The 24280-nt window shown below is 41.9% G+C and overlaps 1 protein-coding gene across 1 annotated transcript in view; it reads right to left on the reverse strand.

The window, feature by feature from the left end:
- Nucleotides 1–24280, reverse strand: part of KIT (KIT proto-oncogene, receptor tyrosine kinase) — an 86472-nt gene that overhangs the window by 34910 nt on the left and 27282 nt on the right. The window contains exons 2-6 of the mRNA XM_042984511.1: nt 14239–14508; nt 11087–11368; nt 9853–9989; nt 4848–5019; nt 70–259 (exon numbers count right to left, since the gene is read on the reverse strand). Coding sequence (XP_042840445.1) covers nt 70–259; nt 4848–5019; nt 9853–9989; nt 11087–11368; nt 14239–14508 — 1051 coding nt within the window. The remainder of the gene's footprint in view (nt 1–69; nt 260–4847; nt 5020–9852; nt 9990–11086; nt 11369–14238; nt 14509–24280) is intronic.

Below are 24280 nucleotides of genomic sequence, written 5' to 3' on the forward strand. Positions count from 1 at the left end.
CACAGGCCCTGGTAAGCCAAGGAGAGAGGGGGAAAACATCTGATCCCCAGCGTAAGGCTCTTTTCTTACCTGATATTACTTTCGTTGTCAGACTTGGGATAATCTTCCCATTTATCAGTGAGGGTTCTGTTCATATAGACCCACCGTTGGTGCTCAGGCTTGGGATATGCCTCATATTCGACAATCAGATCCACATTCTCTCCGTCATTCACGAATATTGTGGTATTCATCATCGGGAAGATGTGAATGAATCCTTTAGCTGATTATAACAAAATAGAACAGGAAGAAACTATTATTCACAGCCATCCAACGGAAAACCCAACTTCACCTTTGGCTTACAAAAGTAACTGGCTGGTTTCAGAAAGGACGCACTTGAAATGTTTATTCTCCCTTCTCTGTCTCTTAAGGAACTCTCTTCAAGAGCTAGCACCACCCTGTAAGTCTTCTAGAACTACTTCTTAGGTTAGAAAGGGTTGGGACTAAATGGTTAGCCCACACCCAGACCCAGTACAATTGTATATGTGATAAGAAGGTGTCAAAAGTCAAGAGGGGGAAGAGAGCTCAAATTGTCAATAAAGGTGTTGAAAGAACGCCATTTAGTATTTGAAGAAAAATAAACCTGTTACCTCCTCATCATGTAATATATCACAGATGAAATCAAGTACAGCATTTTATTTAAAAAAAAAATTTTTTTTAATGTTTATTTATTTTTGAGACAGAGAGAGACAGAGCATGAATGGGGGAGGGCCAGAGAGAGAGGGAGACACAGAATGTGAAGCAGGCTCCAGGCTCTGAGCTGTCAGCACAGAGCCCAACGCGGGGCTCGAACTCACGGACCGTGAGATCATGACCTGAGCTGAAGTCGGACGCTTAACCGACTGAGCCACCCAGGCGCCCCAAGTACAGCATTTTAATAATCGAACTGTATCTTTGACAACAGAATTAACTCCTATCAAACTTCTACAGAGGGGGCAGTTTTCTAGACGTTTTAGAAACAACAGAAGAGGGGAGCCTGGGTGGCTGAGTTGGTTAAACATCCAACTTCAGCTCAGGTCATGATCTCGTGGTTCCTGAGTTCGAGCTCCATCGGGCTCTGTGCTAACAGCTCAGAGCCTGGAGCCTGCTTTGGATTCTTTGTCTCGCTCTCTCTCTGCCCCTCCCCTGCTCACACTCTGTCTCTCTCCCTCTCAGAAATAACATTAAAAAAAAAAAAGAAAAGAAAAAAAAAAAGAAACAACAGAAGAAACAAAATCAAATCATGAAAGTCCTAAGAATCTGAATACATAGCATTTTTAAATGTCTATACTGTAAAATTAAGGTAATAGGAAAAAGAACATGAAAATCAATAGATGGAAAATATTTAAACTAGTAAATCAGTTTTTTTTTAATTTGAGAAAGAGCCCAATAGGGAGAGAGGGGCAAGGGGGAGAAGGGAAAGGGGGAGGGAGAGGGAGGGAGGGAGGGAAAGAGAGAGAGAGAGAGACAATCCCAAGCAGTCTCTACACTCAGCATGGAGCCCAACATGGGGCTCGATCTCACAACCTGAACCAAAATCAAGAAGAGTTGGACACTCAACCGACTAAGCCACCCAGGCACCCCTAAACTGGTAATTAAAAATAAGGCATCACTTTTCACTTCTTAAAAATAGCAAAACTTCAATAAAGCTGTTAAAAAATAAAGTCTATCCATCCTATGGAAAAATAGCAAAACTAATTTGAAAGAAACTCAATAATTCTGCAAGTGTGGTAAAAGTAGCGTGCTGAATTACACACTGTAAATTGGCACAACTCTTTCAGAAAGCATTTAGCAATATAGATTTTCTATAATTATCTATTCTCTAATTTAACCCTGTAATTTCCGTTGGAGCACTCTTCTTTGTGGGTAGCTACATGCAAAAAGAATGGCTCTCTACTTGGATATAATAATTTTAAAAATCAGGGCACTGGTGAGAAATGGTTCTATGACAATAATATAAGAAAGAGCTTGAAAAACACGTAATAAAATAATTGCCAATATTATTTTTATAGCCACCATTTATGGAATGCTTGCTATGTGCCAAGAACTGCCTTAAGTAGCTTGGCATTACATTTTAATTAACAATTATGACAAATATTTAATTCCATAACAATACTAGGGGAGAAAGCTTATAACTCCTAATGTATAGATGAAAGATATCCAGTCCTGGAAAGCTTAAGAGCTAGCTGCCCAAGGGCAGAGCCCAGATTTGAATACAGGTTTGTGAGATGCCAGGCTTGGCTTTTCTCACTGTAACATATCCCTAGATTCTCCATATAATACTTCCAGTTAGAGAGAGAGAGAATAAGCTTGTAGGCATCACCGAAACCCTGCTGCATACAAAAATACAAGCAATATACCAAATCTTAAAAATGGTTATGTCACATTTAGTGGGATTATGGAAGAGTTTTCATTTTATTCTTTTAATTCTTTTTCCAAATTTAGTAATTATAAACTTTTAAATACACTTTTCATTATTTTTGGCACTATTTGGCTACATATATTAAGGTCTCCCAGGAGTTGTCATTACAGCATTGGCTGCCTCTTGGTTTTCCTATAGATTCAGAAGAAAAAGTGGAGTCCAACTCTCCTTTGCAGTAATGGAAAAGGATCTGTCATAGGTGAGAATAAAAACTCATCCAGGTCAAAGTTGGAGATGGAAACCACCATCTTGTTCTAATACCCAAATCATAAATTAAAACCTCCTGTCATTTTTAAAGCAAATTTAGGTTAATTTTGAGGGAACAAATGTTTCATCTAAATGCTATGTTACAGTTTCCAGTTCTTAAGGTCATCAATTCAAACACACCCAAAGCAAAACACTCAAATATTCCAGACAATAATTGCACTGAAGTGAGTTTTCTCATTATCACCACATATGTATACTACCGAAGTTTTCCTGAGTTTTCTAGAGTTCTTTACAGGCTCAATATAGTTTTATGTCCTATAGTGGAATAGAGCTTCAAATTCATGAAGTATAAGAGTTATTAGAATCAAAGAACTCCATCAGCGTTGTTTTAACAGAAAGTACGATTTTTTTCAGGTACTTCTGCATTAAGAAGTTGGTGACGCGTTAACGTTTCATCAAGTGCAAGCTCTATGCCAGGCACTTCTATAAAATCTATTGCCTTTTCTCCTCTCTGCAGCCTTTGGAGTTGGAGGCTGTGCTTCTCAGAAGAGGAAATGCAGGCAGAGGTAAAGTAGGGTGCATTCAAAAGTCAGGTGGCACAGCTCCAATTCAAAACCAGGTGGGGACTATCCCAAAGCCACTGCACGTCATATGCACACTTGATCTTAGCTGAAAGGCCAAGAAGGGATCCACATCATATTCAAATCCGACCTCCAGCCCCAAAAGAAATGACTTTTCTCTTTGTCTCCCTTTTTCTTGTCCTGTCCCAACCCACCCCGAAACAATACAAAACCAGATTCAGATTTCACAGCCACAAGCCCTTCCAGTTATACAGTTATATTCTTGGAAATTGATGAATGGATTTTAAAAATCTGATTACATACAATAATATGCTCAAAACATCCTTACTAATTGCTTTCTGGAGCTGAAGCTGATATATCAACATGCTCCCTAATCAACTTAGCAAATTAGCACTTATGGAGTTTAATATTTTAAAAGCATAGCTTTCTATTCAAATTAATAAATGGTTCACAATCACGTTTAGGGAAAAAGTAATAATACTCTTTCTGCACACTGACTCTATAATTGCAAGTAAAGGGTCTTTTCCACATTTAGTGTGTAATGCTTTCCATTACAACATGGGCAGAAACACCAAAATTATATGAGATTATTGTAGAATAAATCACAGACCTCTAACATGGCTTCATAAATTATTGAAGAAACATGGGGGAAAGAGGAGAAATGAAAACAAATATCACATCATTTTATTATTGCTCTTGAGGAAGTTTCACCACCATGCAAGTACTTAATCAAAGTCAAGCACTAAGAACATAACTGCACTAAAAAGACAAGAAAATAGATTAAATTCAAACAATACTCAAAAGACCAAAGGAAAAAAAAGTGTAAATAAAGTAATTTAAACATTATTATTATTTCCAGGAAATCAAGAACAGTACTTCACTGCATTCTGTTCTCATTAAGTAGATCTTGGAAAATAAAGATTTGGTGAGATTTCCAGAGGAGGGAAGAAAAGGTTAAACCTTTACATAGTATGTACTAGCTAGATGCGCTTAGGACCATAGGTACCATGATCCAGTTTATGCTAGGTAGAACCAAGGACCTAACTAACCCCAGTGGGGTTCCTTCCTGAAGGTTTATGCTACGGCCTATAAGGCTACAAGACAGGGTGAAGTGAGGGGCATACTAGGAAGAAAAGGCCCAATTCAGCCCTTCCTGCAACAAATAAACCAGACCCCTGGGCGGTAAAAAAGATAAACCAAAGACTGAGGCGCCTCCCTAAAAGACGCAGAGAAATACTGTAGGCTCTCAGCACTTGCTCTCCTCCATAGAGAAAGTCTACACCCACTTCCAAACTCAAGTCATTCAGCAAGGACTAGAAGTTCTGAAAAAGCTCCAGGTCACACTTTGTGTGGTGGGGAGGGGAGGGCGGATGGCAGAAAATGGCCCATTGAAACAGCTTCAGTTACATCTTTCCTCTTCCCCTCTATTAAACTGATAGGATTTGCTCTTGGGCTCTAGCTGGAAAAAGGCTACCGTGATCATTTTCATTCATTCATTCATTCCGTGATCATAAAATTTCTAAGAATCGCTTCAACATTCTATTAACATAAAAAGGAAACTCTCTAGCAATGTCTTCTTTCACTACTGCCAGTAATTTATACGTTCCCATAGAGATATTTACCTACGACTTCCAAGGTTGTTGTGACATTTGCCGATCCAAAAGTATTATTGGCATAACACATGAACACTCCAGAATCGTTAACTCTTGCTGAGCTGATCGTCAACCTTTCCTGACGTACAAAATTGAAGTCACCTTGGTGCCAGCTATTACTCTGTGGCTGTGCGTTAGTTTGCTGGTTACAGAAGGAGAGGAAAAAAAAAAAAATCAAAGATTACCATAAAATTTATATTCAGGATCTTTCCTAGCTAGATAAATTAAAAATAGCAGCAATTAACTTCTCCATATTAACATTCATTATACACTACTTAAGTAAGAATAATAAAGCGTCATGACAAGTCTGTCATTGGAACACTTCATATTCCTGGATTATATTGAAAGATAGTCACTATTAGAAAAAACATGAAAATTCATTTTTTTAATAACCATGGCATACCTGATTCCAAATTCTCTGCAGCACTAAATATTTGTTAACAGTGCCAAATTTTAGAAGTTACTACATAAGAAATACCACATTTTACAATGCTGATATTTTACTGATATTTTACAATGAGTCAGCATAGTTAGATCATATCAGTATTTCCTGTTACATGTATTTTTTTAAATTTTATACCCTAGCGATTGAAAGAAAACACATCTCTAATAATCATGTTCTATTAATATTTATACTATTTTCATGAATAAAAGTAGAATCCCAGTGTCTAAAGCTAGCTTGGAAATTCATCCTACAGTTCTTACCCAGCAGAATTTTGGCAACTATTAAAAAGGGTCCCAAAGTATGTAAAACATTTAAGACCAAACCCAAATTACTTAAGCATGAGCTGAAGAGAAAAAGTTACAAATTTACTCTTGTGATATCACCATTCACACATGGAGAGATTTCTGGTATGGAAAATATCATGGGAATAAAGTAAAATATAAACTATAGCTCCTCTCTGAAAAGATTAAAAGGAGTACCAAAGAGCTTTCTTCATCTTCCAAATTTTCTGTAATATGAACACATTCCAATTGAAAAAATAACAAATGAAAAAAGAAAGTAAAGGAGCTGATATTGACATGGAGCGAGATCAAGGGTTTTTGCTGGCCAGGCCATGGTGAGCCTATTAGCATTAGACCATTCTGATGGCATTGTAAATCAGAACAATCCTTGTGGAAAGCAGCTTGGCAGTATGTTCATATCCCCTGATCAATTTCAGCAAACTTATCTCAAGGAAATAACTCAATTAAAAAAAAAAAAAAGCTCAAAAATATTTACTGCAGTGAAATCTCAGAGATGACCTAAATGTCTACCAAGGATCAAAATCATGAATGTGAAAATAAGAAAAATGTTTATATTACTTAAAACACCTAAATCGAGTGTACCTTAGAACGGCAACCATGTGATAATACATATGCATGGGGGCAGAGAGAAAAGAAATATGAAAAGAAAAAAAAAAAGTGGGCTATATAGTGTTTATAAAGACCAGTCACACAGTCGGTTCAGCATCCAACTTCTGATTTCAACTCAGGTCATGATCCCTGGATCATGGGATTGAGCTCCACGTTGGGCTCCGCAGGGAGTGTAGAGACTGCTTAAGATTCCTCTCTTCCTCCCTCCCTCTCTCCCTCTCTCCCCAACCCCACCCCCTCCACTGCCCACATGCTCTCTCTCAATTAAAATAAATAAATAAAGGGGCGCCTGGGTGGCTCAGTCGGTTATGCGTCCGACTTCGGCTCAGGTCACGATCTCGCGGTCCGTGAGTTTGAGCCCTGCGTCGGGCTCTGGGCTGACGGCTCAGAGCCTGGAGCCTGCTTCCGATTCTACGTCTCCCTCTCTCTCTGCCCCTCCCCCGTTCATGCTCTGTCTCTCCCTGTCTCAAAAATAAATAAAGGTTAAAAAAAATAATAAATAAAAAAATAAAAAATAAATAAAATAAATAAATAAAAATAAATTTCAAACAAAAAAACCAGCCAACATAAACCCTACTGGAGCTCTTGAGATGCTTGAGGTCCAAACTGAGTTGTGTTGTAAATATAAAATATGTCCCCGATTTGGAAGACTTAATATCAAAAAAGTAATGTAAAATAACCCATTGATACTTTTTGTTAATTACACGGTAATATTTCAGCTATACAAGGTTAAATAAAATATATTACAATCAATTTTACTTGTTTTACTCTCTGTCATGTGCCTACTAGACAATTTTAAATTACATAGGAGGTTCACATTATATTTCCACTGCATAGCACTGCTACATGCAGTGGTAGAATTATATCTGTTTCTCTTTTTTTCCTCATGTTATTATATTTTTGGAAAAAAAAAATTTTACATTAAAATGAGCATACATAAGAGCAGACTGCCAAAGCTGAATGTTTTGAAATAAAAAGAAGAGAAACCTGCTTTGTTAACTAACTGTGAGATCTTGAGCAAGTCAAGGATACGAGCAGTCATAGCTTTTGTTTCTTTTTTTTTTTTTTTTTTTTTTTTTTTTAAGACAGAGAGAGACAGAGCATGAACGGGGGAGGGTCAGAGAGGGAGACACAGAATCCGAAGCAGGCTCCAGGCTCCGAGCTGTCAGCACAGAGCCTGACGCGGGGCTCGAACTCACGGCCGTGAGATCATGACCTGAGCAGAAGTGGGACGCTTAACCAACTGAGCCACCCAGGTGCCCCACCCAGCTTTTGTTTCTGAAAGGGAAGGAGAGAAGGTCTTTAAAGAAAGGTCTTGAAACGCCTTTCCAATTTGAAGCACTAGGCAGATTCGAAGATACTCCCTTCCCAGAGATTCTTCTAGTAATTGGCAGGAATCTGCCATTTTGCTGCAGAAGATCAATCAAGAAGATGTAATAGCAAGGTGAGGTGACATTGTTCTGTCCTCTCCCGGTCCATCATGTCATAGACTTCTCTTCAAAGGCAGAGTGACGATGGACAGGTAACATCACACATTCTAGATTTATGGTATCTCTTCCTTCTAGTTCTCCCAAGAGCCCAAAGGTCTTCTAACAGGGAGTTAAACCTGAACAATAAACATGTCAATGCGGGAAGGAAAAGCTTGGACCTCAGTAGTGATGCAGACCCAACACCCAAACCTGAAGACCATTTTTAGGACACTGTCAAATATCCTAATTAAAAGTAAAAAATACAAGGGTTTAAAAGCATTAGAAAAGCTAACAAGATTCACAAGGGTTGAATAAATGCCAAGACTCTCTTACGTTTTAAAACACACAACAGCAAAAACTCTAGGACAGTCATTTTATCCTAGATTTCATTGTGAGTTAGTTATTCCAAAGGGTCAGAGTCAAATACCATGGATTTTTAAAATAATTTGATAGTGCTAAGAGTGCTAAGTATTTCAAATTAAGCCAAAGGATATCAACAAAAGATTCATGGATGAACCTTGGCGGAGAGCCATGAGCCCCATCTGCAAGTCACATATTACATATTGTTTGCATGTGATTTGGTTTTCCTTAACCCTTGAGATACACACTGGGATTTCCCCAAAGAGCTCCCAATACCAAAGGCTTATCTTCCAATGCCGGTGGATTAATTGGGAATGGCATGTAGGACTCCAGGGAAAAACGGTTCAGAACAAAACTGCCTGGGGCAATATAATTCCTCATAGGAAAAAAAAGCTAATTTTCAAGTTATACGGAGGCTCAAATATATACATGGTATAAATTGTTCTCTCATCTGAAATCAAGGATTATAGAAAGCCAATTTATATAGGATTGCGTTCTATAAGGTCAGTCAAAAATCCATACATAAACTATCGTTTTTATTAAATTCTATGATACGGAAACGAAAACTTGTTTCTCTGAGCCATTGGTTTGAAAGAACAAGTCTAGTACAATCCATTCTCCTAGTCAGTGGTGATAGGCTTCACCAGCAAGGGATCATCCATCACAAGTCTATGTGAATACCATCATACTACTTTGCATTAGACTAATCACCATGGTTACTTATCTAGCAAAGCATTCTTTAAACAGGCATGAAATCACCAATGTTGAATACAGAGCAAGGGGAGGGAGGACAGGAAGAGGAGGAGAAGGAAACTATATCATATCTTTCCTCCAATGTCATGCACATATGTATACGAAGAAAAACCACCGTAAAAGCTAGTTAACTAGATGGCCAACATTATGCAAATAAAAATTACTGAAACTTCAGTCGATGGGAATTTGAAAACAAAATATTTGGGAATTTAGACATTTTAAAGACCTTGCTATTAAGGAGTATTTAGAGAGGAAAAAAACAAAAAACAAAAAACTTCCAAAACTGGCTAAAATTTACTTAAGATATGCCTAACACAGTACCTGACATATAGTAGACATTCAATACACATTTGTTAAACGAATGAGAACTTAAACATGTCCAAATGTTTCAGATTAAAGATAACCATTTTATTAATAGTGACTAAAACAAACAGAAAGCCATTAGCAACTTGATCTCAGGTAACCAGCCTCAGAGGGGAGAGTCAGATCAATACAAAAAAGAAACCCAGCTCTCAAATGGATAGGCCACTTTGTGGGAAAGCAAAGAGCTCTCTGGTTAGTATCTGAGGCCATTTACTCTTTTTCAACGTGAAAGGAAAAAAAAACCATTGACAACTTTTCCCAATATTTTAAATAATCTGCCCTGGGTAGCTTTGATAATAGTCTGAAAAAAATCAAGGTGCATACGCAATCATTAGTTTTCTTAAAATTTCCCCAGGAAAGTCAAAGAAACCGGGTACAGTAACAAAAGGAGTCTCGAGTCCTCTCTTTGATTTTCTCAACGTAAATTTACCAAATGACATGCATGTGTCACTAATAATGAAGATACACACCCACATATGGTGTCACGAAAGGGGGAAATCTGCATCTCGACTCACGCCCAGACAGTCCCACCTCAGACAGACATACCAGCTGAGCCTCCCCAGGACAATTAATAGACCCTTTTAAGGAAAAAAAAAAACAAACCCTTAAAATCTCCCACAAAGAGAAAACCATCGATTGGGGGAAAAAAAAAAAAGGGGGAACAAGCCACTTACCGGGCTGTTTTCCTTGATCCACATCGAGTCCACGGAACTAGACACATCTTTTATCAAGCACATCACGGAGAATTCTTCCCCTTCCCTAAGAAGATGGCTTGCTTTGGACACAGACACAACTGGGACAGCTCTGATGGCTAGAATAAAAAGAAACGGGACCCTCAAATAATCTGTTCTATTATATGCCATTTTCACTTGCCACTTTTCCTCAAATGCGCACAACTTACTCGGTGGTCTGTTAAATAAAATATCAGGTATGCTACTGACTGCTCTGTAGTACATGCACATCTGTAGGCATCAGCAATTAAATCTTGTATCCTTCAAGCAAATTCATTAATACCGGGTGAAAAAGATAGGACCGTCTGCTTTGAGATTATAACGCTCCTTGACAATGCTATTTTGAAACGGGCAGGCCTGGCATTAATCTTTACCTCACACAACCTTGATGGTTTCATGAGGATGTGACCCGCACCTAGTTAAATTCTTTTAACCAAACAGGCATCTTTCCCGTAGGCCGTAAAAATAATACGTTGTCCGTCTCTGAAAACCCCCATTTTAAATAACCAAACTTAACGCCAAGGAGCACACTTTTTCAAAAGCCTTAAAAACCCCCCCCCCGGTTGCTGAATGTCAACTGGTGTCGAATTTGATGATCTGAGATACAAAATCTAGACATCTTCCAGCTACCAAAGTAATCTACATAACGCCAGGATAACAACAAAGTCTGTACTCAGTTGGTACTTGCCTCCTCAGATTGTGAAGAGTTTGGGAATGCATGAAAATTAAACAGCCGAGGAGAAAGTCAATCCCTCTGTCAATACTAAATCAAGGAGTGAATAATGTGTATGCTAATCTTTTCAAATAGTGTAACTGAAGCTTCCCAGTGAGTTTCTCTCGGAAGGAACACCTCGTGCGGTTACAAAACTTGGGGTGCCCCGATGTCGGTAGGTTTCACGGCGGTCCCCTCCTCCTACTGACCCCTATACGGTCTAAATGCCAGTCGCTGGTCAACGCGCCCCGCTGGAGGCAGTCGTGGGCGGTTGTGTGGGGTGGGGACTATGCAACAAAGAGTTCACAAGCAGCTGACAGTAGTCTGAAGCCGGGGGAGTGAGGAAGAGCCAGCTGCCTGACAGCCGATTGAAAGATGAACCAGCGAGAAGAGAGAAGTCGTGTACCAATCAACATCAACAGCTGCTCCGCCTCCCAGAAGAAAGCGAGAAGGGCCTCCCCTTACCTGCCCTCACTTTCAGGGTGAATTTCTTCGACAGCACGGACTTGCCCTTCCGGTCCGCAGAGCAATGCAGGCACAGCCGATGGTACTCGCGCTTCACGTTCCTGATTGTGATGCCAGCCTTGGGATCGGTGACGAAAGTCAAGTCCTTGGGAAGAGGCTTCCCCTCGCACCCCCGGAGGGAGTAATTGGTCACCTCTGGGTCTGTCAGAGGACAGCGGACCAGCGTATCATGGTCTTCTTTCCCATACAAGGGAAGGTCAACGAGGAAAAGCTTTGCGGGATCTATAGCGTGTCAAAAATCAGTAGTTTGAATGGTTGAAAACATTTTTGAAAAATCTCAAATGACTCCGACGTTTCTCTTTGCGAGCAAAAGTAGAATTTACCCAAACACTGCTAATTAAGTAACAGTTTACATTTGTCCCTTTCCATGTGTCAGACACCAAGCTTGGACCATTACGCTTTCTCTCATTTAACCCTCAAAACAGCCTCAGTGAAGGGCACTATCTTCATCACCCTTTTATACATGAAGAAACTGAAGTCTCAAAAAAGTGACTCTCCTAGGGGTGCCTGGGAGGCTCAGTCGGTTAGGCGTCTGACTGGCTCAAGTCATGATCTTGTGGTCCGTGGGTGCAAGCCTCACGTCGGGCTCTGTGCTGACAGCTCGGAGCCTAGAGCCTGCTTTAGATTCTGTGTCTCCCTCTCTCTTTACTCCCCCACGCCCCTTGCACTCTGTCTGCCTGTCTGTCTGCCTCTCTCTCAAATAGATAAACATTAAAAAAAAAAATTATTTTTTTTTAAAGGGACTCTCCTAAAGTGACATGGTCCAGAAACAGCTGGGCGGAACTCGAACTGCAGTCCGACTGATACCACAACTTGGGCTCTTAAAAATCTGGGGATATTTTATTACAAAACTTACTCTTTTTCCACAACAGAGGTTACTCTAAGGAGCATGAGCCAAGACTAAGCCGGTCTGATAATACCTATCAGGATCAGAGAGGAGAGGTATTCTTCCTCTTAACTGTTCTGTGGGGACCCCCTTCCAGAGTCCCCAATCTCCAGAATCTTTTGGCTTCTGCATAGAATCTGCAAAAACCATTAGGAGGCCACCCCATACGAATGTCACGTGGGTCCCGCTCTATCCATACTCTCTTCAAAGACACATATTAATACAAACTTGTGGAAATCAACTGAAGCCTTATTCCCAAGGGGAGCTCATGAGTTTCAGGAATGCGGTGGCAAACACTTTATCATCCAAACCAGGACGCTTGTGAGTGAAGGGGAGTGCTATTAACAATTACGCCAGGACACCAGGTGTGGACTGGAAAAGCCTCAGGCAGACTGGGACCTCATATAAGCAAAGACAAACCTCATTCTGTATACACAATATGCTGCCACCTCTCCTGTGTAAAGAGAATACAGATACACGGTTGGGCCAACAGATTATGTTTAAAATGTTTCTTACTTGTCCTTTCTACCTGGAATTCAGGTGTTCCACAAAAATCAACTTGACATCATTGAAATATATACTTACCATTTAATTTTGAAAGGTAATTTTCCAGAACGAATTATGCACCTCCCAGCCTTACTAATTAGTTCTATGAATAAAGTACTTCATGATGGCTGAACTATGGTCTGAGGCCATAGCTGTTTTGTTTGGTTTATTTTTTCTACATCTACTCTTGCTCGGTGGCTTAGTCTAGCTCCTACAACGCCCCAATTTCTTTCATTGCTGTAACATGAATCACTTAAGTATCCAAACATCTTACATCAGTAATAATTCAGCATAGGGCTAAGTTACTAGGGAAGACTTTCCCTTTAAAGAAAACCATGAAGTCTGCCAGACCGACCTGGCGAATTCAGTCGTCCCCATTTATTCAGTGGTTTACCCATTGGGTTAATGCGCAGAATGATACTTCATTAGCACCTGAAAATTAAAGAGTACCTTCCTGAATGTCAAAGAACAGCACACAGGTTAGCTCAACAATTACGGAATCATACCCAGAGGCTAAGCTGCGCCTTATCAGTGTGTATTTTTCAGCTACCCACCTAGGAAAGAATAACAGATAAACTAAGGAGAGGCAGAGTGAATTTCATGGCAACCTTCTCTACAGTGAGCACTAGGTGAGTCAACTGTATTAACCCTTGATAGAGCTAGAATTTGCACAATGCCATCTCCTCAAAGACAATTACATCAGGACAACAGAGCAGGTGATCTTATCTGAAGGTTGCAATGAAAACCTGAAGCTCTTGAGGTTGCCCAGATCTACGATCTAGGACAAATTTACTCATGATTCCTCCACAATAACCACGGGTGAGGCCTCCTACGCAGCCTCTTTCAATGGTAGCCCCAGTCTAGGTACAGACGCAGGACCAGAACTGGGACTCTCTTTGTCCTGCTAGAACCTGGGTATATCTCTTAAGCTTTACGTACTTGTTTTTACATCAACAAGAAGATTCTCCTGCCTACCCCCCTTCAGCAAACCTCCTCTTGAGAAGGAGGTGAAAAGCACAAACACAGATGAATCATGGAGGTTGTCATGGGAAATGAGGTACAGAAATCCAACCATCATATTTTTCTTCTAAGAGGTCACAGTTTGTTTATTTTATCTGTTCTTTGGGTTTTGGGTTTGTTTTTTTTTACATGAATCCACTGACAACTATTAAGAACCTAAGAGGGACAGGGGTTGATTAGCTGACTGGGTGATTTTTCCGGAATTTGCTCCCTAAAAGTGGATCAATTCTTTTGAAGTGTTGGCCTGTTTAGGCCTTTAGAGGCCTTTAGTTCCCTGAAGTGTTTTTACTAAGTGGGAGTATCTAGGATCTCAAGGCATTAAAATGCAGCTTTCCCAAAGGGCCCAATTTATTCTCAGGGTTTACTCAGAGCTTCCAGAACAAATGGGCTCACCATATTGTAACCTCATTAGGAAGAGCATCACAGCCTTGCAGACCTTCAGCTGGAGTCATAACCACAGCCACCATGTGTCAAAAGATGGGGGGGTCGGGGGGGAACTAACTAAGAATAATTTGTTTTAGGTTTTCTAGACCCAGCCAGTAACATTTTATCTATGGCTGGCCATGTATATGCCATCCATAATTAAGAACAAGATCTTAAGTTCTCCAAAGCATTGCATGAAAGAAAGCCACACGTTTACCTCTAACAAACACGTAAATGGAACTGCTTAAGCCGCCTCCGTTGGTGCACGTGTAATTGCCTGTGTTGGTGGCCTCTGCTTTCTCCGTGATCCATTCATTGTGTGTGATCTCACTCGACTGGCCCAGGGTCTCAAAAGTCCATTTGACAAATCCTGGATCGGTGCACAACAGCCTAATCTCGTCGCCAACACTGACTATTAACTCTGATGTTGCTGGATGGATGGATGGTAGAGACCGTTCCCCTGGACTCACAGATGGTTGAGAAGAGCCTGCCAAGAAAAGTCAGAATCGTGTTGAGTATGATCTTTTTCCTTGGCGAAATAAAGCATTTCTTCCAATATTGATTTCCATCTTCTGTGTGCTCTACAATAAAAATAGGACAGAGCTGCCCGGCTATTTATAGTTAGAAAGAGTTCTGTTTAAAGTTTAAGTTCATCTACTGAATTATTTTCTGCAACTCTCAACTAATCCTGAGGGTCGCACTTGGTATGCAACCAACTCACTGGATGCCATGGCCTTCTCTGGGCTAAACACCCCAGCTGGGTCAAGTTTCCACTCTGAATAGGGGCCATCGCCGTGGTACTGACTTACTGACACCCAGCCTAGAAACAACAAAAACAAAACCTCGCACTATAAAAACACACACACAAAAACTCCTGACCTGTTACTCTTGTGGCAAAACGTACATGATCATGACACAGCTTGGCTGTGAACTGTTATTTGTATGCAGTGCTCCTTACATGGTGATGTTCATCAAAAGGAGAACTATTTATGAGTTCCAAGCCATAGGGCAGAAAATGAAAATCCCATTTGAAAGATCAGACCATGAGAGGTTTCACGACATTTGTCGGGTTGCAGCCTAATCAAACTAATGCCTAGACAGGCGTCCTAGTTTAAAGATGCAAACTTTAGACTCTGAATATGAAACTTGAACCTTAGAAAATTCGCAGCAGTCAACTCATTCATCCATCTGTCGCATAAATGCATGAATTACGATCTGCAAAAGCTTTGGGCATAAATGCATTAATTGTGATCTGCAGAAGTCCACATGAAGTGCAACACGTGGTTCTTACACACACTCCAGAGTTTACAGAACACACTGCTTCCATGTCAGAATAAGTGAAACATAGCTCCGAGTTTTAGCTTTAAGCTGAAGAAGTAGGAGGTGGGCTAGGCCAGAAAAGGCCAAAGACGAGACACGTGCCATGGACATATACCACAGAGACCACGTGCAGAGGCACCATACGGTTTTCAGTAGAAAGGTGACATGCATAGTAAGATACTAGAGATCAATTGGAGTCAAGGAAATCAGTGAAAAGCTATGGTTCTCAGGTAGGCAGAAGCGATAAGACTTACAGTAAGGATTTGAGACTAAGGATGCCACGTACCGCCAGAGGAAAAACACATCAATGGTTATAGTGCCATGAAAGCTGCAAAGATGGACTCACCTACAGCCTGGGTGAGGGAGATGGAAGAAAGAGTCTCTGGACGAGGTGGGCTAGAGCATCAAGGGAATAGAACTCCCTGGGGTGCTTTCAATCACTTCTGCAAGGTCATGGGCAAAATGGGATGCCTATCCCACACCAGGAAACTCTCTACACATTTGGCATGATCGGGGGTGGGGAGATGGGGACAGAATCATAAAGGGATGGGGACAGGAGGGGCGAGAGCCCTGCAATAACATGTGGGGTTAAAAGACGGGATCAGACAGTCAAGGGTAAGAGATTGTGGAAAAAAGAGGAACACACAGTACGACTCTTGGAGAGCCCTCCCAGCTAAGACTTAAAACTCAAACAAACAACAAAAACAACAAAAAGGCACAACCAGAAAGGAAGGGGAGTTGCTAAAGAGGGGAGGGAAGGCAACACATCAGACGGTTTCAAAGAAAAGGTGGTGGGTCCTAAGGCAGGTGCTGAGCAAGGTCAAGGGCATGAACAAAAGTCCCTGCATTTGGTGGGAAAGAGATCACAGGAAATCTGAGAGTACAATTTCGGGTGAGTGGGAGTGTCTGTGTGCTCCAAGGTGAAAGTCTAAGTGTAGACCTCTTGCTGAGGAGCTACAGCACGAGAAGGCAGAGAAATAGATCTGTAGTCAAACGAGGCTAAAAGTTACAGAAGGGATCCCTTAACATGTGAGCATAGAAGGAAGAGAGTCTGTGGAGAGGCACGGACCAAAGATGCTCCGAAGAAGCACTCAAACTGTCTGCTGCAGGTGCGCATAGATGACCAGTCTCGATTCCAATTTGTCATCCAGACAAACGATCTCATCCGGGCACATTTCAACCATGGCTTCAATTGCAGCTCCACGGGATCATGCCAAGTACACCCCAGATTAAAGACACTCAGCAACTCGGATTCGCAGACGGTAATAACAAGGTCAATTATAATCATCAAATGTTATTAAGCACCAACAACATAAGAAGTGCTATAGGCCAAGACCACCTATACCTGCTGGGCTCAGCATCTAGATGGAGGAGACGGGATATAAAAACAAAGTGCTTGGGATTATTTTTAAAGTTATACAGCACGCTAAATAATGAAAATGGGCACGACAATAAATGAAGACACTATCACTTCAGTTATTTATCCCCTGGCGAAAAGGGAGTAGTTCCAAGTAAATAGCAGTGACGTGGACAGTAAATTTAATCCAAAAATTCTTAAAGAATTTGTATTGCCCTATATTTCGATCAATTCAGTTTTCTCGGGAGTGGATCTTAAGGGTATATGTAGATATTACAATCCAGTTGAATAAATATTGCTGACTTCCAGAGACCTACCATGCCAATGTATGCTAAGCCTCACTGTGTGACCTAAGGCAGGCCACTCAACTTCTCTGTGCCCAAGTTTCCACATCTGGAAAACGATTAAAAAAAAAAAAAAAATACCCTCATCTCAGAATTCTTTTTTTTTTTTTAATTTTTAACGTTTATTTATTTTTGAGACAGAGAGAGACAAAGCATGAACGGGGGAGGGTCAGAGAGAGAGGGAGACACAGAATCTGAAACAGGCTCCAGGCTCTGAGCAGTCAGCCCAGAGCCCGATGCGGGGCTCAAACTCACAGACGGTGAGATCGTGACCTGAGCCGAAGTCGGACGCTTAACCGACTGAGCCACCCAGGCGCCCCAGAATTCTTATGGGAATCAAATGCGGCAAATACATGTAAGGAGCTTAACACAGGACTGGGCACCTTTAATAAACATTGGCTATTACAGCAAAGCCGTAAAGTATACTTGGTAAGACCTTGGACTGAAAACAGTCTAAATGTCCATCCTGGCTCTGCCATTAGTCAGTGTGTGATCCTTAGGCCGGTTCCTCATCAACTAGGTCTCAGTTTGCTCATTTGCAAAGGAGGGACAGTAACAGAACCTATTTCATAAGGCCGTTATATAAAGCCCTCAGAACCATCTGGGGGCACCTAGACAATACGACTAAATATTGGACACGATTATTCTAAAAACAGAACCTCTTATCACTCCTCCAATCGGTCCTGACTTATTCACTTTCTATGAATGTAAATGGTTCCGTCATTTCCCAAACAGGTTCCTGCCTGACTTCTGCCTCCTTGGCAGCAAATCCTAGCAATCTTTCTGCCGCTCCTCCTTGTCTGTCTTTCCACGCCTGCTGTCCCGCGCCCAGACTGGCCACTTATTATCTCACAGAGAGACGGCCTCCTCTCCTAAAAGATCTCCATGGCTCCGGCCACCCCACTCACAGCTCCTCAAACCTCATAACCCTGAGATCTATCACCCTAAAGCACCACCTCTCAACAACCCCACTCCCAGCCTCAAAAACCCTAACAGAGGCTGCAGCAGCTAACTCTGACATCATGTATGGTTTGCCAAGCACTTTTCATGGGACTAATTTATAGCTGCTTCCTCTGGACCTTTACCTGCCTCTCCAATAAGACAGATCCTTAGGCTGGCTGGCTAAGGAGCCCGTAAACCGCTATATTCCTTGCTCGGCCCATCTTTCCGCCCATGTCCCCAGAACACACCAACTCCACAATTCACCTTCATGACACGTGGAAAGCCCTGTTTTCATGGGTGTTAGTCCCTCACCATGATCACCTGTCCTCACTAAATCCGTCCAACATGTCCAGCCCCATCACCCATTTGGTTTGTACTGATGCTTACACGTGGTCCACGTCTACGTCTTACCTCCTCCTAATCCTAAATTGTGTTTTTCCCCTGGCACAGTCATGAAAACATTCCCTTCGATCCCTGAACATGTGAAAGATCGGAGGAAGGACAGGTTCCTAAACACCCAGCCCCTGTAACAGGTGTCAACAGCCCACCAATCTATCCCCAAAAGAGGACAGATGTCATTTCTGCGGCTCCCCATAAGGGAGTGGCTCCACTCATCCATTAAACTGCTACAGATACCTCCAAGAAAGAAGCCTCCAAATTTGAGATCACGGGTGTAGGCTTTCCTTCTAGAGATTTAAAAAACAAATTTTAAAATAATTGCCACCAGAAGCATTAAGGATTTTATTTTCAAAATACATTATTTGTAAGTTCAACCCTCTAACTCACCCTGTAAAAGGAAAATAGAGCTTATATTACAGTGGGACTCTGTGTATTACTTATTCTCTTTTTTCCAAACTATCTTGAATGTTATTATAATGTTCTCACAATAGAAGAAAACCAGAGATACATGTTAAAGGTATGCAAGGGGCACCTGACAAGTTGGAAGAACATGGGTCTGTTGATCCCAGGGCTATGAGTTCGAGCCCCATGTTGGGTGTAGAGATTACTAAAAAAATAATAAACTTCAAAAAAAAGTGTATACACACACATCTACCTGCCTTTATTATATTTTAAATTCAAGACCAATAAGGTATTCCAACTGAGCTTTGAAATTGTTCTGAAATCACACATTATTGAAAGTGTTTGGCACATAGCAAGTTCTCAACAAATGTTTGTTGAATTGGGTTTTATCTACATCAGGACTCTTTGCATTAGAAAATGTGCTTCCTTAATTGTGTTTGGCTAAGGCTAGTTTATGAGTTGTTTTCTATTCCCTGAACACATATTAATTAATGAGCCAAAAAAAAGAAATGCCAAATCCTACCATTGTGGGGACCAACTACTAGAGGGACTGATGGCTCTGGGCCATCATAGTCAATAATGTTACAAGACTTTAACAATATCAAGATAAATGCCAGAAAAAAAAAAAAAAAAGATAAATGGCAACATACCTTCAATAACCTCTTTCACTAGTGTAAAATTCAACCATACCCAAAAGAATTGAAAGCAGGGATACAAACAGATACTTGCAAACACATGTTCACAGCAGCATTACTTACGACAGCCAAGACATAGAAACAACCCAAGTGTCCATCAACAGATAGACAAAATATAGTATGTGCATACAAGGGACTATTATTCGGCCATGAAAAGGAAATTCTGACACCTGTTACCACATCGATGAACTTCACAAACATCATGCTATGTGAGACAAGCCAGAAACAAAAGGATAAATGTTGTATGATTCCATTACATGACGTACCTACAGTAGGCAAATTCAGAGACAGAAAGGAGAATAGAGACTACCAAGGGCCGGGGGATGGGGAATGGAGCGTTAATGGGTTTAATGGGTACAGAATTTCCATTTGGAATGATAAAAAAAGAAAAAAAAAGTTCTGGAAACGGACAGTGGTGATGGTTGCACAACATCGTGAATGTGAACGGCACTGAATTGGACGCTTAAAAAAAAATGGTACATTTTATATCATGTGTATTTTACCACAATAAGAAAAATGTCTAAAATTAAAAAAAAAAAACAAGAAAACAAAAAAACCAATTCTTTAAAGGCCCTGGCTGGTGAAGCCTCAAACCTTCTCAGCTACCCTGGATCTTTCTTAGCTGACCACTGGTATCAGCCTCTGTGAGCCCCCCGACTTTGTTTTAAATCATATTATTAAAAAAAATAATTAATTGTCGTCATTATTTTTACTTGTTCCACACAGTTGTGCCTGAGGGTCTGAATAGCATCTTGACTACGATCTCTCTACGACCTTACACAAAGCAGGCATTCATAAAAGGTCTTTTAACCTTCTGGGTTGAATGCGGACTCCTGGGGCGCCTGGGTGGTGCAGTCGGTTAAGCATCCGACTCCTGATCTCGGCTCAGGTCATGATCTCATAGCTTGTGAGTTCAAGCCCCGCGTGGGGCTCTGTGCTGACAGCTCAGTCTGGAGCCTGCTTTGGATTCTGTGTCTTCCTCTCTCTGCTCCTCCCCTACTCACACTCTCTTTCTCAAAAATAAACATTAAAAAAAATAAAAAATAAAAAAACCATGTGGACTCCTACCCAGGAGACTCTGAGCACTCAAGACCATTAGGTTCTTTTCTGCACCTCTGCTCTCCTACTCACACTATCAGAGTCACTTGGTCTACTTCTCAAACCTGTTTACGGAAGTTAGACTTGTGGTGTATTATATATATAAATTAAGTGCATGTTATGAAAATTGAAATGTATGTGGAGGCGGGTGCAGGGGGGAAGGGCTGTTGATTCTCTGATAACTAAGAAACACTCTAAAGGCGGCTCAACTAAAGGGAGTGTCAAATTCAATGTGGCTAAAATAGGAGACGATTGGAGGAGGGCCTCCAAGTCACAAACAGGGTTGGTGGGGGGGGGGGGGGGAATCTGCATCCTAACAGTTTCACGAGCATTACATTTAAGGAAACTGAAGTTAGAAACCGCAGACCTTGCTTGCATCTTGGGTGTGGTGTATGCGGAGAACTCCCGCCAGTCATCCCGAACTCAAAGTCAACCAAAACTCAAAGTCAACCAAAACTCAAAGACAAGGTTCTGCTTCTCCACCAAAAAGAATGTGGTCGCCCATCTTTCTTTCTTAAGTGAAAAGAAAATATTCAAGGTATACCTGAATTAAAAGACTCATTGAGGGTGCCTGGGTGGCTCAGGTCATGATCTCACAGTTTGTGAGTTCGAATCCCACATCGGTGAGCTTGAGCCCCGCTTTGGGTACAACACGAGCCCCGCTTTGGGTAAAACATGAGCCCCGGGTGAGCTTCTCTTCTCTTTTCTTCTCTTCTCTCTCTGCCCCCCACTCACTTGCGCCCCCCTCTCTCAAAAAAATAATAATAAACTAAAACAAAATACTAATTGAGAGTCCAGGTTGCACTTCTACTAGAGAAGGTTCTCAATGATCAGTGTAAGTGAGAGCCACTTGCTTGAGCACAAGGTTCTCCCCAGGCCCGCCAGCAGTGGCTGGACCCCTCCCACCATTGCTACAAACCTATTCTCAAAGATCCTCCTGAGGGCTTTGCACCCTTCACAGATGTCTAAGCTGCAAAGCCTGGATTTACAGCTGGGGTTAAAAGTAAGGAAGTCATTTCAAAACCTTTTCTTTGGACACAAATATAAGGAACCAGGTAAAATAACGGCAGGGAGGAAAACCCACGTAGAGAGGCCTATTCTAGTTTTGAGGAAGTAGGGCAGGAGGAGTCGCTACTAAGGCAAAGCTCAAAGCCCCATTGTAGTCTAACTACTCATTAGTTCAAGTACTATTTAACCACAGTTCGTAATAAAAAAAAGGGGGGGGGGGGGCTAATGATTTGTATATCTTACTCTTTCTGACATACTTTTATATCCCCCCAGGAATAAACTGGATGAAAACCAAGTTGGAAGGATCCTAGTAATTGCCCGCAACACCCATGAGGCTTTAAAAACAAGTAGATGATACTGGAAATAGAATAAAGCAGGAGGGAGGGGGAGCATGAGCTCAGTGAAAACCAAACAAACCTTATAAAAATGCTCTGGCCCAGTGGCAGGGAGACTGTAAATCCATCCTGGATCACCCAGAGTGAAGGAAGCCATGCCACGGGGGATCCCAGCATGGCCCCCACTCTACTGTTGGGTTCAAGCTACCATATGTACCCAAGTCTTTTGCTTCAACACTGCATAACTATTACAATGGTAGCGAAGTAGATGCTGATGGAGACCTCAGGGACAAACCCAACACAAATGAAATAAAAATACTGAAAGGTGGTAAACATGTCCCAGGACTCCAAGGGAGCAGCTACTGTTCTCCCCAAAAGCACCATGAAAAAAGTTCCAGAGGAAGGGGCCGTAAGCGCTGAGCCAGTAAGACCTTGTCCATTGGCACGTGTCACTGTTTATATGTGTGTTCAAGGAAAGGCAAGGCAAAGTTCTCAGAGTATGAAGGTGTGTGTGGTAGTCAGGAAAAGCTCATCCTACAAGGACCTCGCCCCTACCTTACTCCCACATAAGCTCTCAGAACCCAAAGCAAAGTCTGTATCTCTCTCTGTGCTCAAAGCCTCACAGAGCACCAGGAATACAGAAGGTGACAAAAAATGCACGGTGAAGGGATCACTACATGTATTAAATGTGGAGGTGCCGGACAGGGAAGGTAATTGGGGACATCATCCTACACAGCAGCATGTCTCTGATCTAGAGTGCTTTTTAACCAGTCTTCCTGCAGGTCAATTTCTTTCAGTGACGGATAATTTTATACATTCTTTTATATGACAGATCATGAAATAGAAAGTAAAATAAATTCACTTTTCAGGTGGAAAATCACGAGCCTTCAAAGAAACCAAACCACCTTACAACGACATACTCCCAAACATACCATCCAAATCCCTACTGCCCCCAACCTTCAACGGCACCTCCATAGACAAGTTGGAGAACGGTCCTAATGGATCACATGATGCCAGATTCACAACTCTGCTATTTCCAAAGCACTTTCTGGGTAAGAGAGAGTTCAGCTGTATCTTTCACCTTGTAATTCCGAGATTAAAGCACTTACCGGGATAGAGCTCATTATTAAAATCTACTCAGGTTAGACACAAGATAAATAACAAGTAATTGACACAATCTCACTGCCTTAGGTCTTCCACGGCGATATTCCTGTGGCCGTGGCCTCAAAACCAATCCCTTGGCACAGTGCACATTTGTACTTAGTTCTTAAAAATGACAGAAATTCTCTATCTGCACGCCCAGCCTTGGTACTACATCAGGCACAGGATTTGCAGTGATTATACAAAATTTGTTTCCGTATTTGAGACAGTTTACGGTTTCCAGCCATAGCAATACACCATTGTAAAACGATCAGCCGTTTGAAAGTCGGTTTAAAATCGTAAAAAGCAGACTTCACTGCGGCATAGTTTTTGAAAACAGCAGCTCCTTAAGTATATTGCAACGTTGGTCTAAAGATTATGAACTAATTGACAGAAGGGAACTAATGGGCAGAAAAACAAAAGCCGGAGCCTTAGTCATCAGTGGCAGCGAGGGACGGGAACAAAGCAGGCACTTCTGAAAGGGTCTTCATTGATGAAATGGTACTAGAGCTCCTACTATTTGTCCTGGGTGGGGCTGGGGCCCAGGAGAATACAGAGCCTTAGAATGAAGCCAGCAGAGCAAGAAGGGAAACGGGGCGGGGCAAGAAGAGGATTCCCAAAGCTCAGAATAAAGAATGTGACCTGGCTAAGCCCCGGGGTAGAGGGGAAAGGTCTATTAGGAGCGGGGAACACAAGAGCAAATACGGCAGACCTAGGAAGGTGTATGCAACATCAGGGTGTGAGGCCATAGGTCCTGGGGGCAGGATCATCACAGGGCCCCCTTTGGGATCATCACAGGCCCCCTTCGTCACAGGAAGGGGGTGAGCCCAGCCTGATGGGGAGCGACTGATGTGTGCTGGTCAGACCTCAGAGGGAGCAGTGAAGGATAGTATTGATGGGTGACTAAAGGTCCTGGGGTGGGCTGCATCTGAGCAGCGAAAAAGCGAGAGGAAGAAGACAGGACACCTGTGTTTGGCCTAGGTGATGGGGAGATGTGGTGCTGACAGCCTGGAGGAGGAAGAAGATTTAGAAGTATTTGGACCAGTGGGTGGCACTGGAATGTCCGGGAACTTTGCCGGGGGGGGGGGGGGGGGGGGGGCTGTGTCAGGGCCACAAACACACTCACCAGCACACAGCAAGTGACTGGGGGAGGGGGGCTAACCAGCCGGGTCCCTAGAATCATCCAGGGAGGAAGAATACAGAGGGGCCAAAAAGGAGA

Source organism: Panthera tigris, chromosome B1 (genome assembly GCF_018350195.1).
Source record: "Panthera tigris isolate Pti1 chromosome B1, P.tigris_Pti1_mat1.1, whole genome shotgun sequence".
Taxonomy (NCBI): Eukaryota; Metazoa; Chordata; class Mammalia; order Carnivora; family Felidae; genus Panthera; species Panthera tigris.